At 38.8% G+C, this 25,869-nt stretch overlaps 3 protein-coding genes across 3 annotated transcripts; 2 read left to right on the top strand and 1 right to left on the bottom strand.

Moving 5' to 3' along the window:
• The first annotated feature begins 36 nt into the window (after window positions 1-36).
• On the top strand, window positions 37-7,024 carry LOC140938971 (1-acyl-sn-glycerol-3-phosphate acyltransferase alpha-like). The gene is made up of 4 exons (XM_073388516.1): window positions 37-578; window positions 2,488-2,583; window positions 5,193-5,265; window positions 5,650-7,024. The coding sequence occupies exons 1-4, from the start codon at window positions 72-74 to the stop codon at window positions 5,820-5,822; spliced, it is 849 nt and encodes a 282-aa protein (XP_073244617.1). The 5' UTR covers window positions 37-71; the 3' UTR covers window positions 5,823-7,024.
• A 1,996-nt stretch (window positions 7,025-9,020) lies between these two features.
• LOC140938161 (meiosis inhibitor protein 1-like) lies at window positions 9,021-14,606 on the bottom strand. The gene is given in 4 exon segments (XM_073387682.1): window positions 9,021-11,605; window positions 13,031-14,420; window positions 14,423-14,528; window positions 14,602-14,606. Coding segments are annotated over 4 exon segments (3,945 nt in total). The 3' UTR covers window positions 9,021-9,161.
• On the top strand, window positions 14,605-19,237 carry LOC140938160 (uncharacterized). The gene is made up of 5 exons (XM_073387681.1): window positions 14,605-14,638; window positions 14,835-14,905; window positions 16,027-16,169; window positions 17,129-17,808; window positions 17,947-19,237. The coding sequence occupies exons 1-5, from the start codon at window positions 14,605-14,607 to the stop codon at window positions 18,480-18,482; spliced, it is 1,464 nt and encodes a 487-aa protein (XP_073243782.1). The 3' UTR covers window positions 18,483-19,237.
• Window positions 19,238-25,869: the final 6,632 nt, after the last annotated feature.

The following is a 25,869-nucleotide window of genomic DNA, read 5'->3' as shown; positions in this document are numbered from 1 at the left end:
TTTTGGGATTTCAACAAACCATTGCACTCTGGGTAACGTGCTTGCTCTCTTGCTTGAGGGTTTCACTGAGAATGTGGCTGTTAAAATTCATTCTTTTTGGCATTTTGGGCCTCGTTATTGGTTTAGTTGTCCTTTATAGAAGATCGAGAAATTTTAGGTTCCATATCAAGTATTTTTCCTTCAACTGTTTCATGTTGTTTGCTGCAATTTACGCTTTGGTGATTGGAGTGTTTCACCCGTTTGATGTGGAAAACTGGAGTCGTGCCAAAGGTCTTGTTTACAACTGTTTGGTCAAATTTTTTGCTATACGTGTCGATGTTGAAGGACTTGACATTTTTAACTCTCTCAGTGGAAAGAATTTTGTTGTGGTAGCAAATCACCAGAGTTCTTTGGATATGTTTCCTTTGCTAAAGACTACACCGCGTAGAACCACTTTCCTGGCGAAGAAAGAATTACTATTTGTCCCATTGTTTGGTTTCGCGGCTTGGCTCTACGGAGTCATCTTTATCAACAGAGGACATTCTAAGAGCGCTAGGAATGTTATGGACAAGACTTTAAAGAGGATCCTTGAGGAAAAGGTACATTTGTGCGGTAGAAAGATGACGAAAATGACCTTTGTATCCATACATTGCTATGCACGCTTACGCGTTTCGCAATAAAAACAAGCTGATGTTCCAACAGCTGGTGGGAGGGGCGGGGGTTTTGGGGCGGAATGGGGACAGGGGTAGAGGCTGTGGTTGCTTAGTGGGCTGTGTTTTGAGACAAGGACATATATGTAAACACACCTTTTCCCTTTTTTTTTCAACTTTTGGCATGGACAAGTTAGGGAAAATCTGCCGACACCACTGAAAAGAGTGCCTTAAGATTTATAGTATTGCCTAGTTTGAAAGTTATTTGTTGAAAACTAACACAGATATAGCTCCTCAAAGTTGCAAAATTTTATGGATGTTTGTATTGTGGGCGGCACAAACTTGCCCCCCACCATACAATCATCTGTAAATTTTGCAAATTTGTGGAGCTTTATCTTCACTTGCTTAACCCTTTAAGTCCCAAAAGTGACCAACATCAATTTTCTCCTAATGATATCCATACAATGTCAAGCGATTAGGTTGTGAGAATTAATTAAATGATCACCTAAGAGAAAATGCTGTGATCTTTTCTCAAATTCTCTCAACTCATTCTTTAAAGAAATGTATAGAGATCAGTTTGGAGAATTTGCTTGTGGATATTGGGGCTTAAAGGGTTAAGATGTATCACTTTCAAATTTGGCAATTTTGCTAATATTAAGGTGCTCTTTCCAGTGGTGTCGACGGATATTCCCTAACTTGTCCATGTCAAAAGTTGAAAAACTGTGAAAAGGTCTATTAGTTATTGAAGGTTATTTCTTAGTTCACTTTAGCCAACAGCCCATAACTTAACGAAATATTTACCACATAGGTACTACTTTAACACAAGTTAAGAAGTAGAAAATACAAGAAGGGGAAAGTTGTGGCTGGAGAGTGACTAAATTCTCTCATGAGAAAAGCTGCAAAACAAAATTTTGTTTAAGGGTATGATATTAAAATAATTTGATATATTAAGAAATAAGCACTTTTTTAACAGTTCAATCTTTCACATTTCAAATTCATTTTAAAAATTATGTACCTTTGTAGAAATGCTGATGTGATCTTTAAAATGAGCTCATCAGTGGAATTCAAATGTTGTAAATGATATATAATTTAATAATAAATAGGGTGAAATCTCCCCAAAGGGTATAGGGCTAATAAGGTTGTGTAAATTCAAAGGGAAAGAATGGTATTAGTTCAAGACAATAGAGAGGAGAAGTGTGACGTCATGTTACCATGGTAGCACAATTTCTGTATGACAACAAAACCAGCGACCACGGCAACGTTAAAGAGAGCGGCAAAAAATAATATGTTTATATTAACAATCAACAACTTTACACATGCATCAGGCTGTTTTGTACATTTGTTTGCCGTTGTTGCACCACTATGACATGAAACTTCCTAATTTCAAGAGCCCGCTTTATGGAGTTGGTGAACAAATACAAAAATTGCCGCTTTTTTTTTTCTTAACTTAGATAACAATGGATGCGGCCCAAAAGAAAATTTCACAAAGATTTGACTAATTAAATGAAATTGTATAAGGTTGGTGAAGTTTGAAATAGTGCGAATAGACTTTTAAGTGACTTTTTCGGTTTGTTGTCATCCAAAATTTTTGCTACCATGGCAATGTGACGTAACGACTTCTCCTCTCTATGGGAAAGCAGACAAAAGTTCTACTACATACGTGGTCACAGATGTCTGTGGGTGTTTATTCTTATAATTCTGTTATAAAGTTGTAAAAAGTGAACAATGTGGGGAAATTTTGCCAGCTATGTCCAGAACTTCAAACTCCAGTAAGGTCGAGAAGTTTAATTGTTTTTGTTTGCTCTGACTCCATAGACTCTGGACTGTCATGAGAACACTTCAGCTTTTTTCTTTTCAGATAAATGTTTGGATTTTCCCAGAAGGAACCAGAAGCCAGTCTGGTACTCTTCTACCATTCAAGAAAGGGGCATTTCATTTGGCTCAACAAACTCAGGTAATGTAAAAAATGACTGCTTCTCTAGGATTGCATTCTTTAGTTTCAGTGAAACATTCTCCCAATATAAAATTTAGATTTACAATTATAGAGACAGGAAGTTAAGTTGTTGCTCTAACTCCTGTGCCATACCTGTCTGGGTGTAAAAACTCATTCCATAAACTTTGGGAGTTAACTTCTCCCATTCTGACCTACTAGTCTCAACCAGGAAGGAAAACAATGATAAATAATAAATTTGTTGACATCAACTTAGTTGATGAGGTCAATCTACCAATGTAAAGAGTTTAACAAGGTGCCATTACAAGTACTAGCCCTTTTTGTGCATCAGGGTGAATAATGAAGGCCTAGTATTTAACCCATTCGCTCCTGGAGATTTTGCCGAAAAACACGTTTTGAAGCTAGTCGAGTGGTTTTCTGGTCACTGTCGTGCTATAAAGAGCTAAAACTTACCACAAACTGGTTTACAGGTCGTACACTTCATGGCCTTCTGATCCAGATGCAACATGTCAGCTTGCGAAGTTCAGGCATGCGCAGAAAGCAAAATTTCGAGATAGTTTTGGGGTTTAAAAGTGACACAGGAGTCTTGACTTTTACTTTTCACTTTCTCTCCTCCCCTCTTTTTTCGCTTTCCTTGCCTCATTTAATTGTTTCTCTTGCTGGGCATTTAGTAGGCTTCATTTTGGTGGGAATAGTTTTTAGGAAAGCTTTTAGGATCTTAGGATTAGGTGAAAGGAAAGGTAGGTGGGCAATGGAACAAGATTTTCATGGAGATTTTCAGGTCAATGTTACATGGTTTTTTGCCTCTTCTTGACTCTTAAAACTGATGACGTCACAAAGGGTAGAAAGGACGTGGATCCGCATGGGCGGTTCAGGGGCGAATGGGTTAAAATGTCAGCTTTTCAGTATTTTAAAGGGAGTCTGAGGAGTACTTATTTGTTTGTTAGTTTGTAGGGGGGGGGGGGGGAGAGGGGGAAAAAGGGCAAGCAAAAGCCATACTTTGTTAAGGTGGCTCGATACAGTTTTTCAGGGCCAATACCTCCCAAGTTTGAGCATAAACTACGTCGACATAAACAAAGTTTTGAAAAAATTGCCACCACAGTTGTATTAGATAAAGATGAAAATTTGTTATGATCAGGGTTGCAACAGCATCGGAGTTGTCATAGCACCGAAATGACGCTATTACCTATTTTACTTGCAGCAGTATATCTCGGCACTAGGAACTGTTCTTCCAAAATCGTTCACGGGAGCTTTTTCCTCCAATAGCGGCCTCGATGTTTGTGAAGTTTAAGCGAAATCTGTAAGAGCGTTATCGAGATATTTTGGGATGAAGATTTCGCTTAAACTTCACGAACATCAAGGCCGCTATTGGAAGAAAAAGCTCCCGTGAACGATTTTGGAAGAACAGTTCCTAGTGCCAAGATATACTGCTGCAAGTAAAATAGGTAATAGCGTCATTTCATTGTGAAATATCAAATTGTTGCTGGCAAGTGAAGTCAACAAGACAAGTTCCATTAGTGCATTGAAACCTAACTGATTTTAATCGTTAAAAACATAGATGGCTTAGAGAGTTGAGTTACATGTACATCTAAGTCAATATTGAATTAAGACAAAGGACTTGTCTTGACCTTAGCTAGTTTGTCTCCCTTTTGTAATGCCCTCTCTTCTAAAACATTCCGGGTCTGAAATTAACTTTTTGATGCAGGCACCATCTGGCGACATATTAAAAACTTAAGGTAGCCAGATGGCGTTAGCTGGTCACCAGGAATTTTTCCAATCCTCTAGGCATAATCTTGTATTTGCAGATTTGTTTCAAGAAGTTACCTTTTGTATGTTAATAGCATCTGTTCTTGAAATTAGGCCAAAAATTAACAAGTGCCCCTTGATTCATAATCGTTCTTAATTTCAAAATTTTTGAAAGAAACATGAGTCAGGTTTTGTGATCATGACGGCGGATCATGTCAAGATGCAAGCCACTGTGTTTTTACCATGATTCATTGTTTCTGAAATCAGCAAGATCAATTTTTTCATCTCTGAAACCCATTCTATATCTAGCCCTTGTAAAAAACTTCTTTTTGTCACCTACCGTAACTGAAGGAAATTTTGCAGAGTTTGCGAAGCACTGGAAAAAGTGACCTCATAAGAAAGAAAGCATGTGTGTACAATATATGTTACAGGTCAAAATTATATCCAGGTTAAAATTTTTTAACCTACGTTGATTCTCAAGTTCCTTTTTGTCCCCTAGCCCCAATTATTCATGAATTAGGGCTAGGAGACGAGGGAAATTGAGAATCAGCCCAGGTTAAGAAATTTTAACCTGAATTTAATTTTGACCTGCCACATATATAAGATACCCAAGGCATTGTCAGTCGGTGATAACTACCATAAACAATATGGTAGCTATGAAAACAGCCATACACCTTGTCTGAACATAAGACATTTTAAAACACAGAAACAAATAACTATTGTGAGATGTTGGAAGAGTCAATTTTTAGGCGCATTGGTCACTTTTTCAGACCCTGAAATTTTTAAGGTGAAAAGAAGGAGCCGGTGTTTTAAATAGCTTTTGTTCTAAATAGTTAACTTAATTGTTCATACCATTTTATTGTCAGCTTCCAATTGTGCCAGTTGTATTTTACGATTACAGTTCGATTTTCAACAAGAAGAACAAGTTATTTGAGTCTGGTACGTATAAAAGTGAAGTTTCCTCTTTAATGTAAGGCAATGTAGTTTTCAGTCTTCTTATTACATTACATGCTAAACGTCTTTATTCTGTAATTGTTTTGTTTAATCTATATACTGTATATATGTAATATATATAGGGGATGTTTGCTTGTTTTTGGTCAGAAAAAAAATAACGTAAATTTTAATAGTGATTAATAAACAAAACACAGTCTTTTAAAACTCTCAAACAGATGTCATGAGACACAGTTACATTGTATGAGTATAACAATATGACCACTGAAATAGTTAGTGGTACCCAAACCTTAAAAAAAAGATCAAGATTGACATGTGCCGTAGAGCAGTGTTGGACCAAAGAATCTTAACTATGCTTTTCCATTTGTGCAGGAATCATTAAAGTTAAAGTGCTGAAACCCATACCAACTGAAGGAACCACCCCTGATGATGTTTCAGTGATAACAGAAAATGTTCGCCAAGTAATGCTCAAGGTCTTCCATGAACACGATCACACTGGCAATGAAAATGATGCATCTTCAATTGATGACAAAAAAATTAACTGAAATTCATATTTTCCCTCAATGTCAAAATTGTTATTTAATAAGATATGAAAATAATAAATAAAAGTGTACATTTTTTATACAGAAATATAGAAAAATGTGTCAAAGTGCACACAAGCTAAAGAATACTATATTTGACAGAACAGTATAACTCTATTATTTTGTATTATAATTATACTTCCACACTTGTCTTTCATTTCACAAATGCAAATTAATTATTACAGTGTGCTGAACCTAATACCACTGTTAGTCCAGTAACGCCAAATTACATAATCTACGCATTTTTTCATCCCACCAATTTCTCATATACTAATAAGGAGAATTTATTTATTATCACTTGAACACATTTTATCTTTGTTGATGATTTTCTCCATTTGAATGACATTTATTTTTTATAAGGTTTTAATGTGGGGAAATAGATACTCTTATAAGCATTATGGATTTAAGAGTTGACAATCTTATTGTTTGAATTTGTCAACATTGCAACCAAGCAGATTCTTAATATCTCAGATAATCAGTGGGAGTGTGAATTATTTGGAATACTTTTTGTAAGGAAATTCTATTTCAAAGAGGCTCAAAGGTCCTCATTTATTACTTATAAAATCAGTTCGTGATACTAGGGTTGGAGACCCATTTTGTTTAGTGTCATGGACTTCAGATATTTAATGTTTCAACCAAGTGTGTAGGAGATAGAGTGTAATTTGAGCCCGAAAAGTGTTTTTTTTTTCAGTAAAAGATGTTTTGCCTGCACCCAACCCAGCAGCCAGGCTGGACTTAAGCCAACCTCATCCCCTGGGGCTCTTTTCTTCCTGTCTCTGGGAGTGACAGGAAAAAGAGAGACCTGGGAGGCTGGGAACGAGGCTTGTCTCAAGCCAAACTTCACAACAGTGGCATTCTAAGAATTGGGAATGGGGCCTCTGCACTCAGGTTGTATAAACATTGCACTCCATTTCCACTGCTCAGTCAAGTAGGAGCACGGTTCCATTTTCGGAAGAGCAGCTGGTAATCCAGCCTATTTAAATCTTTATCTTTGTGAATAGAAAGTACGATAATGACATTTTAAGAGTGTTGTGTCATAGTCCTTTGGGTAAATCCAAGAGACTTAAGCAAAATATAAGTTCTTTGGTTTGGTATGAAATTTTATAAGATCTTTAACTGTTAGAACTCTGTTAATTGTCTTTATAGTGATGGTTATTTTTAACAATAAAATGACGTGATGAGGTCAAAAATTAAAGTGAATCGAGACTTGTCCTTAACTGGGCCTTCTACACGTTAAAAAATTTAACAAATCTAAGAATTTTCACATACGGTATAGGTTTCTGTGCAACTCACCTTTGGCGCAGTGTGAACAGGTGATCATGCTATTCCGTCTATACCAGATACCTTTTCATGTCAACGTGAAAAGCGATCCGAAATGGAGAGGAGAAGTGTGACGCCACGTTACTATGGTAGCACTATTTCTTGATGACAACAAAACCAAAGACGACGGCGACGGCAAGGAGAACGGCAAAAATAATATGTTTATATTAAGAGACAACAACTTTGCGTGTGCATCATGCTATTTTGTACATTTCTCTGCCGTCGCTGCACCACTACGACATGAAACTTCCTAATTTCACGAGGCGGCATTATGGAGTAGGAGAACACAACAAAAAAATGCTCTCAAATTTGCCAAATTAAATAAAATTGAATAAGGGACTGTGCAATAATTATCAGGAGGGGGGGGTCCTAAAATGAGCTTCACCAAAGGAAAAATTATATAGGTCCCCCCTCCAGCAGCGTCAAGATTAGCTCTGACCCCCCTCACGTTCTCTCAAAATCATGATGTGCCCCCCCTCTCTAACCCGTACCTGTATAATTTTTCGGTCTTTGGGAGGTGAACCCATTGATGACAACTATGAAACAGAAGGATGTGGCATTCCTCAGCTAGAAACTGTAGACCTAGAAACCCTCTCGCTGTTTGAATCAAGAACAGACCTGGCATGTCTGCGGGACCTCTTAAACGCCAAATGTTTTATTGGCAAAGCTCACAACGTGGTTTGTGACTTCTGTGCATGAACGATTGTTTCAATCTATCATATGTTGACATTCTAAATAAGTTAAAGCATGTGTTTATGTTGATGCAATATTTAGACATTATGGATAGTCAAAGGAGTGGCATCTGTCTATTTGGAAAATTTTTATTTTTTTCATTATCGAATTTGTGAAATTTAGTTAAGACCCCCCCCCCCCCCCCTCAACTTACTTGAGAAATCTAATGTAGAGCACCCCCCCCCCCTCCTTTCCATTATTTTAACTTAAGGCCCCCCCTCTGGTTTTAGGGCCCCCCTCCTGATAATTATTGCACAGTCCCTAAGATCGGTTAAGTTTGAAGTAGTGCGAATAGACTTTTAAGTGACTTTGTCGGTTTGTTGTCATCCAAAAATTTTGCTACCGTGGCAACGTGACGTAACGACTTCTCCTCTCCATAGGTTCGACATAGCCTTAATCAGTATTACGTTCTAACCAGGTTGATGCCTAAGAACGTTTTGAGTTGAGTCGTAACCTTAAAATGACCTCAATAGAATTTGTCCTGTGTCCTACTATTTAGGAGTTAAGGGTTTTTTGTTAGAAATACTAGGATGGGTGAGTCAGGTTTGTCTTCATGGTCTAGGGATGCTTTTTCCAGGCTTCAGGTATATGAATATGTGTGGTCGTTAAAAAGACCCAGAAGGACTAACAGATGCATCTTATGGCTGTAAAAAATTCTAGAAAACGTTCTTCATAGGTTTATTCATATTTTAAAGACAGTGCAGTTACAGCAGGTATAGGAAACGGGTACCATATACTGATGATCAATAGAAGGTATATGAAAGACCCATGAAAGGAGTACCTGTTTAGTCAAAAATGGTATTTTCATAGGTAAGGGATTGGACCTCAGGGCGGAGCCTCCCGCCGATAAAACTTTGATGAGCGCTCCCCCCCACACACACACACACACCCCCGGAGGCAGGCAAACTCCGATGCTGGTCAATGGCGCTTGCCCGTTCCCGAAAGGACAAAAACCTAAGACCACCACAATAACCAAATGACTGTAGTAATCGTTTAACATGCGCTCAATGTTGTGGGAATGAATGCGACATGTGCACCAGTTAATCGTCTGCTTATTGTAAGCATATTGTTGCTGGGCCAAAAGGAGACGAGACTAGCAAGTTTCTGCCTCGTCGATTAAAGTAAGATCGCTTTCAGTTTCTGAATGTTTCTTTGGACACAACCACTTTTTCCTAAAGAGGAACGCCTACTTATGGTTGAAAAAGAGTCAGTCTACTTTGATAAATTCTTTCAAGAGATCACTGCTGATTGTTATGTTTCCTCATCTTCGTCTAACTCTGTACCCTGTAGCAGATGGATGGCACGATCTAAAAGCTCACGTTCTGTACAGACATAACATTTGAGCAAATCCCTGGAAATAATCACATTTTCTAATTTGAAAAAATTGACATCTTTGACTGTATCACCATTATTCCCCTCTTGGGACCGGAAAGATTCTCCGAACTTCGTCAGCCAAGTTGAAATCGCACCCCTTTGCTTCTCAGTCATGAAATCGTCGCACGATCTTAACACTCGTAACAAAAGGTCGACGCAATGCCATGACAGTTCTGGTTGCTCTGAATAAGAAATGGTGGGGATTGCATCAAGAACAGCGTTGACTGCGTTTCGAAGAACATCTTTGAGTAGGTGCTGCTTTGACACGTGCTCCAGAATCAGTGAGCAAAAGAGGACCAAGCTTGGCGTTATTATATTGACACTGAGCACGGATAGTTGTGATTCCAATACGATTCTGTTCCAAGGGTTACTTGCAAAGGACCTTGCACACGGAACATAACTTAGAAAGCTTTTCAGACACTTCACAGCACAATGTCTGACAGTCTCACTGTCATTCACCAAGGAATTCTGTAAATACGCATTCAAGACTTGGAGGTCTACCTCAGATAACTCGCCAAAGGTCTGCTCCTCGCCTGTTACCATGGCTGATAATGAGATGGGTAGCTTGTCTGATTTCGTCCTTGCCGCCTTTAAGTAGTTTTCCCAGAAAACAGTACTTGAAATACGTAAAACGTTTTTGGTTTCGTTAGCCAAGTTCATCATAAATCTCTTGTCAATTTTGAAAGGGGCATGGACACCTTTAGGCGCCTTTGACTGGGAAGTCAGCCCGGGAGAGGAACTCTTCAGTAGAGAAGTGATGAGAACTATCACAGTCGCAAGGAAGTCAACATCATTCACTGACTTGCTTCGTTGCTCCACACTATGAACCAGCTTAGAGTCCAGAATGTCCTGGATGTAGCCACAGAACGTCTTGTTGGAAAGGAGCATTGCAGCAACCCTGTTAGCGTCTTTTTTCAAGTCCCAGGCTAACGTAACATTCAGGTAGTTGAGAGCAGTTAACATGAGGCTTTGGCAAGTTCTTGTCGACGTCACCAAGTTGATGACATGATACAAAATCCTATTGTCAAATGCTTGAACTTTCATCTGGACTGAAGTCATGACTTTTAGCATGGCAAAAATTGAGTGTTCTTGGACAGGGTAAGTTTTGTGGCCAAGAAACATCTTGTGAAATACATTTGATATTTCGTCAGCTAATAAAGTTAACCGGGGCGTGGCGGTCGCTGGTGAATCTGAATTCACGGCAAACAACGTCTCCAGAACTGCTACTGCTCGATTGACAATGGCCTCTTTGCGACATTCCACGAGCGAAACAAATGCTTTAAAACTTTGCAAGTTTGAAATCAGAAATTCATTGAACAGTTTGTTGTTACATAAGCTATACATTTCTTCTCTTTCCATGAAGCAGACCAAGACCTGTCGTCCAAAGGCCTGCAGTAAGGAGTCAACTGATGAAATCCAGGAAACAAATAGCATATCGTGGATGTAAATGGAATCAAAAGCATCACCATCAAACTTTACCAGAGTGTGCGTCAGAATACCCTGAGAAATATTGATGTTGTCGACGGCAGCTACTGGAAGTGATATCGACCTAAGCCGGTTGCAACTTGTGATCCACAGAAATAATAAATGTTTAAATGTCACACGAGGCAGATTGCTGAGATTGGGATGCAATGTGAGGTACTTGTGGAGACCCATCACAAGCTCTTCAGCTGGCAAAATTTCGTCGTTATGAGCATAGGACAAATAAAGGAGTTCAATGCAGATGCATTGTGTACTAAAGAGAGATTCATCAAGGATGTCATTTGTATCCTTTCTCACTGAGCTTTGGGTAAGAACGTTCAAACACCCGGATGGAGAACGAATGCAACCGATATTACTCGTGATTAAACGTCCCCTAAGCTGAGTCCTTTCAGTAGCGCTACCGTGGGCAAGGCAAAGCTCTGTCAAGAAACCTGTCACCACATCTGACAGCTTTGTGCTCTCTTCACTTCTACTGAATTTTTCCTTGACTTCTAATGACAGACGAACAAAAGAACCAGCAGTAAGCTTTCGCGCAAAACTTTCTCTCCAAGAGCTTTCTTCAGAGACTGAAAGATAAAGGATCTCGAAAAAGTTTGTAAACACTGTTGGAGTCTCGACAGATTCATACTGTAGCATCATGGCTGGCACACATATCTGGTCAATAGCTTTCCATAGGGACTCTACGAAATCATTGACAGCTTCGCACCCGGGTGAGAGCGAATCAGTGTTCCTTGTTAACATCACGGTATAGGAAGGCTCTCTTGCTCGAAAGTCTTTGACAAACTGAAAAGTTTTCTTGATGACCCTCAACAGAACACAGAGAAATTCGTCAAGTGAACCTGTAGACATTAAGTATAAAATACTGTCATCATATCAAAATAACATCAATGCTTAACTGACAGAGAAACAATAACATTGCGACTTTATTGACCATTCAGGCCAATAACCAGAATTTAATGCCATCAAATGACGCCATGCAATTCACTTTGACTCTGAAAATGCATAACTACTGCAGAGTCGATGCAGAGGTTGCCAAAACGTCAGCTGCTGTCAACAGCAGTCCTATACAGGACTACACTCACCTGGACGATCCTATTCCACCTACTTATAAAATACTGTCAGTAGGCTACAGGACGTAAAGCAATGCATTTCGGTTAGAGAAGAATTTACGCCAAAAAATATACGTACTTTGGCGCTGTCATGATTTTCTTCAATGGCCTATCTCAGGTTAGCAGGAATGTTAAGGGAATGCATACAATGATTTGCTATAAGTCTCCTTTCTCTGTTAACATCAGGCAAAATGAAATTCTTCGACAGAAAACTGGATATACAACGAAGACGGTGGAGAAACCCTGTTCTCGTACAAAGCATAAGCAGTTCCCTTAGAAGATAACAAAGGGGTGATGTGAAGTAAACTTCAGCTGTCATCCCTTTTCTGCCCCAAACCTTTCCCAAACTCACAAACACTCTAGAAGAACAAATGACCAGCGACAAAATTAGTTGGAACTTTTTTCTCAGCGACATTTCGTGCGTTTTCATGACTTTTCCCTACTTCCTGAAAAGGAAACAGCAAGCCTTCCCTCCAACAATCCCTCGAAAAACTTATGTAGCACTGTTCAAGATACATGTCGGAAAAAAAGACAACTTTGGTTGGAGGGAAGGGTCCAGATATTTTTGTTTTCCTCGGTTGACGAAAGTATCTCAACAAGTTTGTCGTGGATGGCCAGTTAAGAGAGGTGGGACCCTTGAAACAGTTCTTTTGTTTATGGTGCGTTTTGGTTAGCGTTATAGGTCCAACTGTCAAAGTTGTCCTTCTTTAAGACAAAATATTGTAATTGCTGTTCATAGAGGGAGTATGGCTTTATGTTTCTCTGTCGCATGGTACAGTTACTTGGTACTTATCGTTTGCTTCTCTTTTTCATAAAAGATGTTTCCATCGGTTGCATATCACCTTCTGTCGTTTTGGTTCCTTATTATAGTAAACAACAAGGAACAAGTGTGTAATCGAAATACAGTGAAACCTGTATGACACATCTATTAAGTGGACACCAGCCAAGGTCCCTTGGCTGTCCGCCTAAAACAGGTTTCACTGATAAAAGGAACTTGACAGGGAAAAGAACAGTGATATGTGCATTTTCCCTGCGCTCAAAAAACAGGCTGGAGGTACGGTGATTGTTGCAACAAACATACTTGAATCTATTTGACAATTTTTCACATTTAACTTCCATTAAGGTGAATTGTTGATAAAAATCAACGTGCCTCACCTTTTGAAGCATTTCTAAAATGCATCTTTGGTTTTGTAAATTTCTGCAAATGAGAAATCACAGTTGACACAAGAGGAGTAATTGTCTCAAACTCCATTGACGCTGGGAAGTGATCAATACTCAAAAATTGTTCGACAGCACAGGCAGCTTGAGTAAGAATCCTGTGGTCTGCAGACTTGAGACTTTCGTACAGAACATTAGCACAAAGTTTGCAGAGCTTCTCACTTGGAAACAGTTGAACACTTGAAGGTTGCATCATTAGAATCAGTGACAGCACTCGCAGGCTTTGTCTGATGATGTCAGGGTTCTTAAGTTTTATTGCTTTTGATATACCAACAATAATAGACTCAATGCCATAAACCGAATAGCCCTCACTGTAGAATATCTGAGTTCTCACCATGTAGTCTAGGCTACAAAATACTGAACCGAGAACGATGTCATTTGAAGATTCTAAATCTTCCAGTAGCATCTCACCTATGCCCGACGTCAGAAATGCTTTTGTGAAGGCATTTTCTGCGGTATCGTTTTTTAGAATCTGAGCGACACATTGTATAGCTCCTATTTGGACCTCCTCGTTTGGTGATAGGATTAACCTTTTTAAATTCTCCAGCAAGGGGCAATTACCTGTGCTGGAAGGTTTTAGAATGGAGTGTAATACATCGGGGTCCGCTGAAAACCTCTTTATGACTCCAAGAGCGTTCATTTGAACGTCTGTGGCTATACAGCTGGCAACAACAGCACAAGTTTGGATGCAAATCTTCTCCTTCGTCTGGAAACTTAACACATTTAACGCGTCCACGTTTGAGCAAATTTGCACTAGAGCAAAAAGAAACGCGGCTTTGATGTTATCTTCGGGAAACAGAATATTGGAAAGGAAGTATTCCACCAAATTTGGCGAATCCTTAACAATTACAAATGATAACGCTGGAATGGATTTTAACAGCCTTCCTAAAGCCAAAACGAACGGGTACGATTTCTTCAAATTGTTCAATAGTAATATCTGGGTGGTCAACTTGTCCACAATTTCTGCCACAAGATTTTCTGACCGCAGCTGTACAGTTATAACATCCAAAGTTTCGATTGCTGTACTCATCAATAATTCGTTCTCACAAGACAACAAATCCGTGATTATGCTGCATAAATGAGAAGTGACTCTTGCATTTTGGGCAAGAAGCTCCAGAAGATGTCGACTGCTCGACATCAGAAACACAACCTCTCTGAGAACCTTGCGTTTACGAAGATGAAAAACGTCGTTACTTTCCAATAGTTCTACCAGGCACGCCACACAGACTACCGAAACGTTCGCTCCTGTCATTCTCCACTGAGGATCGTGCTGTGAATGATTTGCAGTGAAGAAACTCAATACATTTTCTGTTGCTTCCATCTTTTCGGCAGCGAACTTGCAGGATTCACAGCGAAGTTAATGAGCCCACGGTCCTTATGGACTGCAAATTTGGCTTTAAGGTCATGCGCAATAAGGTCTGATTTTGGAGGGAAACTTTTAAACTAACGGATTTTGATTTAGGCTGTACCCTGAAAAGACGAAAACTCTGGTCACATTCTGCTATAACACCATGGCATCCGATGTAATAAAATGCTTAGAAGAAGGTGAGGGACATAAACCTTCTTATCGTATCGAGATATCTTAGGGTTAGTGTCGGAGTTACAGTAGGAACATTTCACTTGTTTGTTTTCGCTGCATGAACTCGTGAAGCTCAGACCGATCTGGTAATTTTTTTATAATTTTAGTACAGCTGTTAAAAGGTATTCGAAACAAAATTACGTAAATTGATTTTTTCCGTAGAAAAATCTACGGTGTTTCAAGAAAATGTTGCTCCTGATAACGTGAGAGAACCATCGAAAAGACTTACAAAGGTGGGTATGGTTACTAACAATAAACACGCATAATTTTACTTAATTTAGTGACAACCTTCATATATGCATTATCCTATTCCGGTCTCCTATTATAATTCGCCTCTTTTCACTATCACCCTAGAGGTATTTCATTCACTACCTGCATTACTAGCGTAAGGAAAAATAATAATAACAATATTATACTACTACATGAGAAATTTCTGCAATTTGATTGGCTTAGAGCAGTGGTGTTTCAGCTTAATTTGAAATACCTACATGTGAAAATTACAAACCTTTTGTGGGTAGTAGTATAAACAAATAATAGCATGATTTTTTATGTGATATTTGGCATAAATACCACTTGTGATATTTCAAAATTGTCTCAAATTTCACTCGCCTAACGGCTCGTGAAATTAAGTATAACGATTTTGAAATATCACTTGTGGTATTTATGCCAAATATCACTACAAATCATGCTATTACCTGTACTAGTAAAATTATTAAAAATTACAAATAATAATAATAATAGTTTTATTATTATTATTGAAGTACTGCTGAGAGTAAGCATGATTATGGTAATGTGAATTACTTTAAAAATTTTCAGCCTGACAAGCTTAGATTGTACTGTAAACTGATACTTATAAGTCCTGGGCTTATATATCTTCGTAAAGGGTTTTAGCAGGGATCATAAATTAATGGAGGGGCTTATATTCCAGAGAGCTGGTAACTGAAATAGAAAAAACGCTTTAAATTAGCTATAGCAGTTCTGATCAAAACACCTGTTGCATTTACTGGCTTGAAAACATTAGTAAATCAAATTTAGAGGAGGGCGGGGGTTTATAGTTGGAGCTGGAGGGGTCTTTCATCCCAGGGGGGCTCACAATCACATGCAATTTTTTGTTTACAGGATGATGGGCTAATAACTGGGGGGGGAGGGGGCTTATTAGTGCCAGTTTACAGTTTTATTGTGAACTGAGATCTCAGCGGAGGTACCGGCTAAGTTGTTATGCAATTGCCAAGTTGATTTGTGTTGAAATATCTACCAAGATTTTCATGTAATCAGCCTCTTTCATAGTACCCAACTATTCACTTCCTTTGAATGTTTGACTTGACAACTTAGTTTACTTTATTACTACTAACAGGTCGAGAGAGCAAGACTTGAGGCCCTATCTTCCTTTGGCAATTGTCCCTTTAATTCACTGGTTGTCAAAAAAGATAGCTTTAAGGCAAAACTTAATGCAACTGTCACAGCTACTGGAAAGGATGTGACCAGGAGACTTACTCGGTAAGAGATCTAATTGACCCAAGAAGCAGTTAAGTTAAAGCACTCCTAATGTTTTAAGGTCCTAAATAAGTTAGAGAGGTTAATCATCAATTTGAACAGATGCTAACAAGTGAAAACAAACCAAGTCCGAAAGTGTTGGAAGTTGCTTGTAAAAATTCTTACACAAAGGAAGTTTAAGTTATGATTAATCTCTGAACTCCACTAGGAGCTGCCATCTAATAAAACTGCTGTGTGTCTTCTTTTGCAAATTCCGTTGGCTTTACCTAAAGCAGCAAACATTTATGGTGCTCAAATAAAAGATCTGGACTGGTTTGGGCCCCAAATGAAAAATACAGTGTGCGCTATGCCCAGGGGATATGCTGCATAAATTTCAGCTGGCTGGAATTTGTGGATCATCAAATTAATACTAGCGGTTTTGATGTTGTAGGTCATGTCCACAAGTGTATGTTGTTAGTGAGTCCGGTTCTGTATAAAGTCAGTATTAGCAAACACAATGTGTACAGTGTGCTTTCCTGCCCTTACTTACATCGCTGTGCTCTTGCATTGGCCAATGGTGATCACTTACTTTTACCTTTAGGTAACTAGGAAATCTTAATCTTTGCTCTCTACCTTTATGTTGGGCATCCTGAATTCATGGGATCAGAGCATCTGGGCTTATTATAGAATAATTCTAAGAAATAATAATTAATGATAATAATTCTAAATAAATCGATTATTAATTTTTTTTATAACATAGTCTATATCTGTCTCTAAATTTTCTGTAATTCAAAACCTTTGCCCAGATGAACTTAGGCCTGTAAAATAACAGATTCCCAAATGGCTAAAAGAATTTTCACACTCTAGAATGGCTAATCCAATGTCACCCTATTCTGCCTTTACAACCCTAAAACTCCAAAAACTATAATGCAGTTTTTGTCCCACCAAAATATATTTTGCTTCTTTCATCATTTTCCTTCCAGAATGCAAAAAGCCAGGTTGGAAGCCAATGAAGCTTTCAAGAACGTTTCCCTTGGCCAGAAACGGAAAGCCAGTGTTGAGGAGAGGAAAAGAGAGCTTTCTCCTCTCAGAGATACTACTAAAAGAAGGCTTACCAGGTTGGACAAATGCAAACTTGAAGTGCAAAATGCTTTTGGTAATGTTGCTCTGAGTGGGATTGGAGGAAGTGTGGAGATAAAAGAAGACCAGAACAGCACTAAAATAATGGCCAAGGACTCAGGAACGAATAACAGTGAAACTTCCAAAAAAGATGTGTCAAGTCTTAAAAAAGATTCCTTGGAAAAGAGTAAAAAAGGAAGAAGGAAGTCTACAAGGAGATCAACATCACGAAGAAGAAGTTCTGCTGCAATTCGACGAAGAAGCTCCACAAAAGGCAAACGTCTAACCAGGGTTCAAGCTGCTCAGTTAGAGGTTCTGCAGAGTTTTGGAGGACAGAGCCTGGATGATGTCTGGAAATCTTGCAAGAGAGACATGTCCACTTGTGCTGAAGTTTCTGAGCAAATTGTTAATGATGAAGTTGAGACTAACAATGAGGGTGTGGCAACAAAGGAAGAAAGTCAGACGATGGCTAATAGTGAATATCAAACAGCTGTGGAAACTGATGTAGAGACTGATTCCCTGGAGGATGGCCAAAAGGGAACTGGTAATTTGACTTCAGCATCAAAGGAGAAAGTTGCTGAAATTTCATTAAAACCATGTTGCGAATCTGTTAATGAATCAGTGCAAGTTGATGTCCCTTTTGACAATGAGCAGCTTGCTGAACATTCCCAGTCAAGCTAAACAATCACTTGTGAGGTTCAAGTTCAGGATCATGATTCCTGTACACTCATCCACAATCAGTCCTGTGATGCTCAAATTGGTACAAAAGGAATGAGTCCAATTCCTGAGCACAGTTTACATCAGTCCTTTAGTCAGTCAAGCAACACACAAATCAGCAATACGACATCTGTAGAACCAAGACCACTGACACGCCTGGAGAGAGCTCGTTTGGAAGCCATACAAAGCTTCCGTGGAGAAGCTTTTGAAAAAACAATGAAGACTTCATCCAGGAAAATGGCCAAGTACCTTACTCCTGTCAAGCATCAAGGAACAAACACTGAAGCCAATCCAACAAGGAACACCCCCTCACAAACGGATAACTCCTATTACAGGCGCCACCCTCGTCCAAAGAGTTCTTTCTATACTAACCTCAGAGACAACAGCTTCTGTGACAGAGGTGCTTTGCTAGAGAGTAGCAAGATGGTCGTGCTGACAGCCAGGTCTCTTGACACACCATCTCCTGATTGCTCCCCTGTGGCCACCGCTGTGAACCCATGATTTAGATTTAACCTATGGTGGTTATAGACTGCAACTCTTGGTCCCCACGCCCACTTCCACCATTGACCAATTAAATTAACCTTAGTGTCCCCAGGATCACTTCATTTAAGTATATTCTTGAGTTAGATTTCGAGAGATAAGGTCTATAAATTCATTTAGATTCAGATGTGTTTATATTTTGTCATCAAAGCGATTCTTGTTTCGAAGTGCAGTGCAGACACCTCCATAGTACAGTCACCTCTTTATTACAGACTGTTATGTGTGTCCCAAGGATACCAAACTTCATTTAATTCCTACCCCTATGACAAAGACACCTTACCTCTAGTTTATGGGCAGTTGGGTGTGTCCTTTGTAAATTAAGGAGGTTTAACTGTAATTGAGTTGGTAATTTTAGCTAAATGCTGAATCATTTTCCAGGGTGAGTTCTTGGGCTCTTTCCATTCAATAAAAATTCCGGTTTGAAATTTCAGAAATTTCAAGAGCCCAATGGAATGGTACCACGCGTTTGGTTATTGTTCTTGTAAGCAGGATACAAAAGAGCGATACTGGGGACAAAAATTTTGTCAAATAAAATGAGACATTTCGGTCTAACCGACCGAGATAACCGAACCGGTCAAAGTGGACCACCTTCAAAGCTGGTCACGAACATTCCGATCAGACCAAATCGAAATGGTCCGTTTCATTTGATCAACCAACCGAAATTTCCGAAATTTTGGGTTGAATGGAAAGCGCCCTTTGTGTACTGTATCTTCTCAGTTTTAACACCCCCCCCCCCCCCCGTGTTTATTTCATGCTGCAGGCTGTATGTGGTTACCCCATTTTTTTTTGTCCTTTCAGTTTACCCCAAGCAATTGTTCAAAGCGGTTTTGTCAAACACCGTTTAAAATCTCTTTCATTGATAACTTGCCCAGAATGTTTAAATGTCCTCAGAGATAATGCGTCCCCAATATATATTTTTTACACATGTACAGAAAAACAGCCCCACCCGCCCTATCTGCCTAATAACCGGTCATTTCGCTGCATCATCAAGTCGATTCGTTGCAATTGACTTTTTGCACAAAACCGTTTTAAAGAAACTTAGAATGAACTACCAACGGGTAATACTAAGGAGTTAATTACCATTTTGCTGGATGAACTAAGATTACGGTTTATTACTGTTTATGTTTAAAAGTAAACAGAGTGGATTGCGCGAAAATATCAGCAACAGAAACTCAAGGTATGAAGAGGCTTGACTTTTATCATAAAAGGCAATTTACTTTAGTATGCAGTGAATCGACGTCATTATGCAGCGAAACGACTGTACACCCCTAGTAAACAAGCCCCATGAAATAAGATGAAATGTGCAAGGGTGTTGGGGTAGCATAAGGGTAGTCCCAGTCTGTTTCCAATCGCCTTTTTTGGCGCTGTTACTCAGCTACTGGTAATCAAATAGTATTCGTTCTTCGGTTTCCCGTTTCAAGGGGACATGATTATAGATTTAGAATCACTTTCGGGCAAATGTAAGACTGAAGTTGTCAATTTCTCAAATTTCGAAACGAGTGGATAACAACTGCCGGAAGTAACTTTTCTTTATGAAGCAGAACCTTATTTTTGCAGACATATGAAAAGCAAAGGAGAAGTAAAGAGGAAACTTAGTGACTGTTTGTTTGTAAAAGTGATTCTTAATCTTTCTAATACCGTAAAAACCCACCTATAAGAACCTAGATTTTTCCAACTTGGCCTAAACAGGTTCCTATAGCAATGGTATTTAGTGAGTTCTTATCTATCAGATAGGGGCACCAGCGATCAGCACAGATAACTACTACAGGGCATATGTGATACGGAATATATTGCTGTATTAAATAATTATCTAGAATACAGTTTAGATGATAACCATACAGAAAACTTATCTTTCCAAAGTACCAGCATGCATGTCTTTCATGCTGCAGTATCCATAAAATGTTGTGTTACATTTTGAATCTTACTTACTGAAACCTAGACTTTTTTTTTTTTTCGGCTGTATTTTTTTCTCTGCGAGCATTTTTGTTATATAAGAACCTATTGACAATTTAAGGCTAAATAGGTTCTTATGAAAAGGGGGTTTAAAATAAAAAGTTTAGCCTAACAGGTTCTCAAATTTTAGGTTCTTATATGTGGGTTTTTACTTAACCTGCGATCGCAGGTTAGTTTTTACTGTATACCTCCATTCCATGTTGTTCCTGGTCGATAATTCCTGTTTCATGTCCAAAAACCAACGTATTCCAGGCTTTCCTCGTTCCAGGTGGTAGTTTTTAAAGGTTTTTGTTGAAATAATTAATCAGTTTCCCCAATCAATCGAGTTTCCTGCACGTCAATGCAAATTAGTACCCAAGGCTCCACCCATATCTACCACCCAAGCTGGAATCGTGTAAGGTTGCCGCCTTCGAGTTGGGAACATTCTGATTGGCCAGCTGGGCCTTAACCTACTGCGCGGAAAACCGATTTTGGATTTTAATTGTGCTACTTGTTCTTTCTCTTCAAGTAAGGTTAATGCCAGTTAGGCGCTGGCTGCGTTTTGATTCAGAAAGTATCCAGCAAAAAACAGTTTGTTCTTGATCCATATCGGGGCAAGGAAGGTAAGATAAAACTGTTCAGTTACAGTAACTTACAAAAATTTTATTACTGAGTGTATTCACGATTTACCATGTTTCGTTTAGCATTACGTAGTGTGGATCAAAAAAGAAAAGAAAAAATAAATTACAAATGTTGATGTTTAACGCATGCTTTGAAGTCTTGACTAAGAATCAATATTTAGTTAAACCTGATTTTTTTTAACAAATTAATTCTATTTCACAAAAAAATTTGTTCATTTCGCCAACAGCAAAATGATGCTCAGCCCTCATCAACACCGCGTACAATAATATAAGTAATAATATATAGAGTTATATAGCGCTGTTTCTAGGAATTCAACAGCGCTTTACAATATTTACGATTAAAATAATAAAAACTGAAAAAAATCCGCTCGACTTGGGAACTTTTGATCAGAAAAATATTTTCAGTATTCGAACCTTGTACGGTACGAGAAAGCCGACTTCAAAGATGAGTGAATATATACGACCTGGCAAGCGTTCTGATTATTTTTAGGTTCATTTTTTCTTCTTTATATGAATATTCTAGCTGCGATGACGTTCATTTTCCAAGACTGAAAAAAGATTTATCTAACCAATCGCCGAATTATATATTTCCCTCTACGTAAATGAAAACGAAGTCAAACTACTTGGTTGTTTAGAGAACCTGCATGCCGAGTACGCCACAGTACAAACGGGTGAATGTGTCGTTGTAATGTATTGCGTTTTCGTTTGTTTTGCTCACCATTATCTTGGAAATGTTTCTTTTCTGTTTACCATGCAATAGATAACTTTAACATTTGACTATAAAAACAGTGTACAGTTCTGCCTGCAGAAGTAGTATTGTAAAGTGAAATCATATACCATATCCTCTCAGTCATCAGAATGATTATTCTTACTAACATAAAGGCTAAAAAAATTAATGAGAGGCTATTTTCACTAAAAATTTGGTTGCCTGCACACAGATACTACTACAACTACAGTATGGTAAGAAACAAATAGAAATAACGCCGTGAGTGTTTAAGAACATATCACAAGAACTCAACCCTTGTTACTGTGCATGCTGAGTACAACCTCTGACAAGTAACGAACTATGCTTCGCCGCATTGCCTACACTGACTCTAGTCACTGGAGCTACATTATTAGCCTATTCAGGTGGAAAACCTTTCAACCCAACCACCGTTCCCGTTCATTGTTGCAGATAAATTTGTATCATGACTTGAAAGGTGCAAAAACCTCATTCCAAGGCCATATGTAGCCTGTTCCAGGCGTTCAGATAGTGGGGAGCGGTGCGAAGTAAAAAGGGAGCGCAAAAAAATAAAAGCGCTCCACTATCTCCACTATCCGCTCTCCACTATCTGAACGCTTGGAACAGGTTAGGCCATATGTTTTAGGGTGGTCCCATAAAACGAAGTGCGAACGTTCGTAGTGTATGGCAGTTAACTTCTGAGTAAATTTGACGATCGACGATAGTGAATGGGGGGTAGTCAACAGTCAAGGGAAGTTCGAATAAAGGTACCCTGTTTAAGACAAGAGGCGTCATTTAATGACCCCAATTTATTTCAATTGAAGAATGAAATTTTTTCTAAAACTACGATCAAGAATACGGAATAAGATTTTTTGGAAAACAAGGCTGGTGACATAAAATTAATGTAGACCCGTCATCGGCAATCGTCACACTCTTTTAAAGGCTTCCAGTCCAAAAGGACACATACCATCAAGTAGATTATAAGAGGATGACAAGGGGTACTTACTATTACGGTCAAAACTTTCGTGATTAAATCTTCATTCAACGATTTTCTTTGACGTTCATTGGGAGAAAAACCAACTATATTGTTAGAACACAGGCGGCCTAAAGTCTGTGGGAGTTCCTTGGGCTTTGAATTTATAAGAGAATGTATGAAAATAAACAAAATACGTCCTAATTTCCATTTTTTGACAAAAATAGAAATAAATGATTCACTTTGTGTTTTTATTTTGTTTTTTATTGTCTCTTCGCCTCTAGAGCAGTACAACTCAAAATCTTAAACGTCGATAAAACGGCTTCAAAATGGCTCTGGAGGCAAAGAGACAGTAAAAACAAAACAAAAACACAAGGTGAGTCATTTTTACTTCCCTTTTTGTCCAAAAATGGAATTTAGAACGTATTTTGTTTATTTTCAAACATTCTCTTATAATTTTAAGTCCATCTAACTCCCACAGAGTTTGGGCTGCCTGTGGTTAGCGAAATCAGTGGAAGACCAAAAAAGAGTAGAGCTTAGCCTCAAATAACCTGTACACAGACGCTGTATTATTTTTCTTTTCGTTTTTTTTTCTTTTCATCCGCGCTCGACGGACTTTGAAGAGAAAATAGAGGGTCTGTGAACAGGCTAAGCCTCAAAACGCTGAAGTTTTTAAACAGGATGACACCAATCGGATTTCTGATTTCCCACTTAAATGGTAAGCATCGAAAAGTCAATCATAGCATCTTTTATTTACTAACTGATCTTCTCCATATCAGACATGAAGGGATTTTTGATTACAAGGGCTCCTCAGGAGGAAAGATTGTTGGAGCACGTGGTCACCAGCTTCTATGCCTGCATATTTGTGACGTCCCTTGTTACAAACGCGTTCCTGTTTACAGTGTTCCTTAGAAACAAACATTTCCGCGACCTCAGCACTTATCTCATCGTTCAGATGGCCGCAGCGGATGTCCTGTACTTGTGTGTCACCTGCTCTATAGTTGCCATTAAGAATCTGGACATCGAGCTGAATCGCATCACCTGCAAAGTTCTGTTGTATGTGGAGGGAGCTGCCAGGTTTGCGTCTTCACTGTCTTTAATGCTGATCAGCTTGGAACGTTCAACGGCTGTATGTTCACCATCTCTGTGCTATACTATAAGAAAAGTTGCTAGAGTCAAGGAAAAGGTAGGCGGGAACGACAAAAAACGTAATGACCGTAATGAATGTTCTTCATTCATGGGTCATTTGTAAAATTGAAATAGAAATATATAAAATAGAAATATCAATTCGCCGAGTTCAAAAAGGGATTAACTTAATCTTCCAGGAATCTTAAGTTGTAAATAGCAACTTTAACTTTAACCTAAATTTGTTTTCAGATGTTGATCATATTAACCTGTCATCATTCGCTTCATTTCAAAAGAAAGTTCAATGTAGTATCATTTTTTTTAGGCTTGTGCAAGCGTTTCAATTATCTCTCTGATCCTCCGAATGGGTGTGCTCTTTGTGGCGTGTGACCCCGAGAAGTGGGCACCAGGGTACAGATTGGCTGTGACAATTGCCACTTACATTCTACCCCTTGTGGTAGAACTTATCGCTTACACCATTGCGTACCACAAGATAAACCGACGAATCAGTAACGCAGTCCACAGCAAACAGGTCCTGTTGTTTGTCAAGAAGTCCCTCAAGGTTTTTGTCGTTATTGCTGTGGTATTCGCCGTGTGCACTCTTCCTTCGTCCATCTTGGTTATTCTACAGTCACTTCGTCTGTACACACCTTCATTCTTCGTGGGTTATCTTGGAGACTTGATAGAGTGCATTCCTTGCGTTACAAATGTCATCTGCTACGTGTTCTGTAGCCCAAAGTTTCGAATGGAGATTAAAAAGTTGTTTTCAGGTTTGTTGTCGATAATAATAATAATAATAATAATAATAATAATAATAATAATAATAATAATAATAATAATAATAATAATAGTAATAATAATAATTCCTTTATTTATCCACGGCAGTATTAATAAGACTTATGCTAGTGGGCCGAGAAAATGACTTGAAACAAATAATTCAAATCAAACATAAAGGGGTTAAGAATCCCAACTAGCCGGAGGCAAAACAGCGGGCTATTTACAGGCGTGGTTGAGGATTTGACCTAGGGACTACCGAGAACAAATCCAGCTTGCGGTCAGGGCGGGACTTGAACTCGAGGCTTCCGAATTGCAAGTCCAGCGCTCTAACCACACGGCCACGCTGCCTCCTCTGAATAGAGAATGCGAGACTGTTGTAGGCCGCATTCTTATTACCATGAACTGAAACCACTACGTAAAATTCTAAACCTACTAAGGTGAACCAAACGAAAAATTAAAGGGCGGAACCAGAACAGAAAGGGGGTTAATAATAGAAAATGTCACAGAAAACGGGGGAGGGAGGTCCCTTTGAACACACCCCTAAATTTGCCCATGAAACTTAGTGATGTCATTCTTATGATGTGTGGAATAATCGGGAGAGAAACTTAGTACTAATTCTGGCCAAAAGAATTTAATGTACGGGCTCTGTCCTGCTCCTGCTGGTTTTTCAAAATCCTCTTTTTTGTGCATCAAAAGCCTGTGGTCCACAATAACGTTTTCGTATCGTTTAAAAACGCATATCTGGCGATACGTTTTCGTTTTCAGGCGAATCTCGGGCGTCAGCTATGTCTTCATATTTCTCGCATTTTGGCCGAGACATGCACGAGTGGCTCTGATCACAGGTAACCTAGCCTCTGGGTTAGTACCACAGTATGAAACCTGTAAAATTACATTGTTTGTAAAGTTACCATCCTAAAATTTGTAGAAAATACCGAATAAAACCAAATGAAACTTCCTCTGAGAGTAGTTGTTGCTGTCCTTGATGCTCTCATGAAGTTTGGCATACACTCACAAGACTTTGTGCGGACATAAGTACTATCACGAGCCTGGGTTTCCTGTACTCTGACGTCCGCGTTTTTGAATAACCTCGTTTTACTTTGTTGAAATTCACAAAGTTGACTCAACACGATGACAGGGGATGAAACAGGACTTACGTCCCAATTGATATCAACCCCTTCA

Source organism: Porites lutea, chromosome 5 (genome assembly GCF_958299795.1).
Source record: "Porites lutea chromosome 5, jaPorLute2.1, whole genome shotgun sequence".
Lineage (NCBI taxonomy): Eukaryota > Metazoa > Cnidaria > Anthozoa > Scleractinia > Poritidae > Porites > Porites lutea.
Note: the sequence above shows the minus strand (reverse complement) of the source record. Positions and strands in the feature narration are given on the sequence as shown.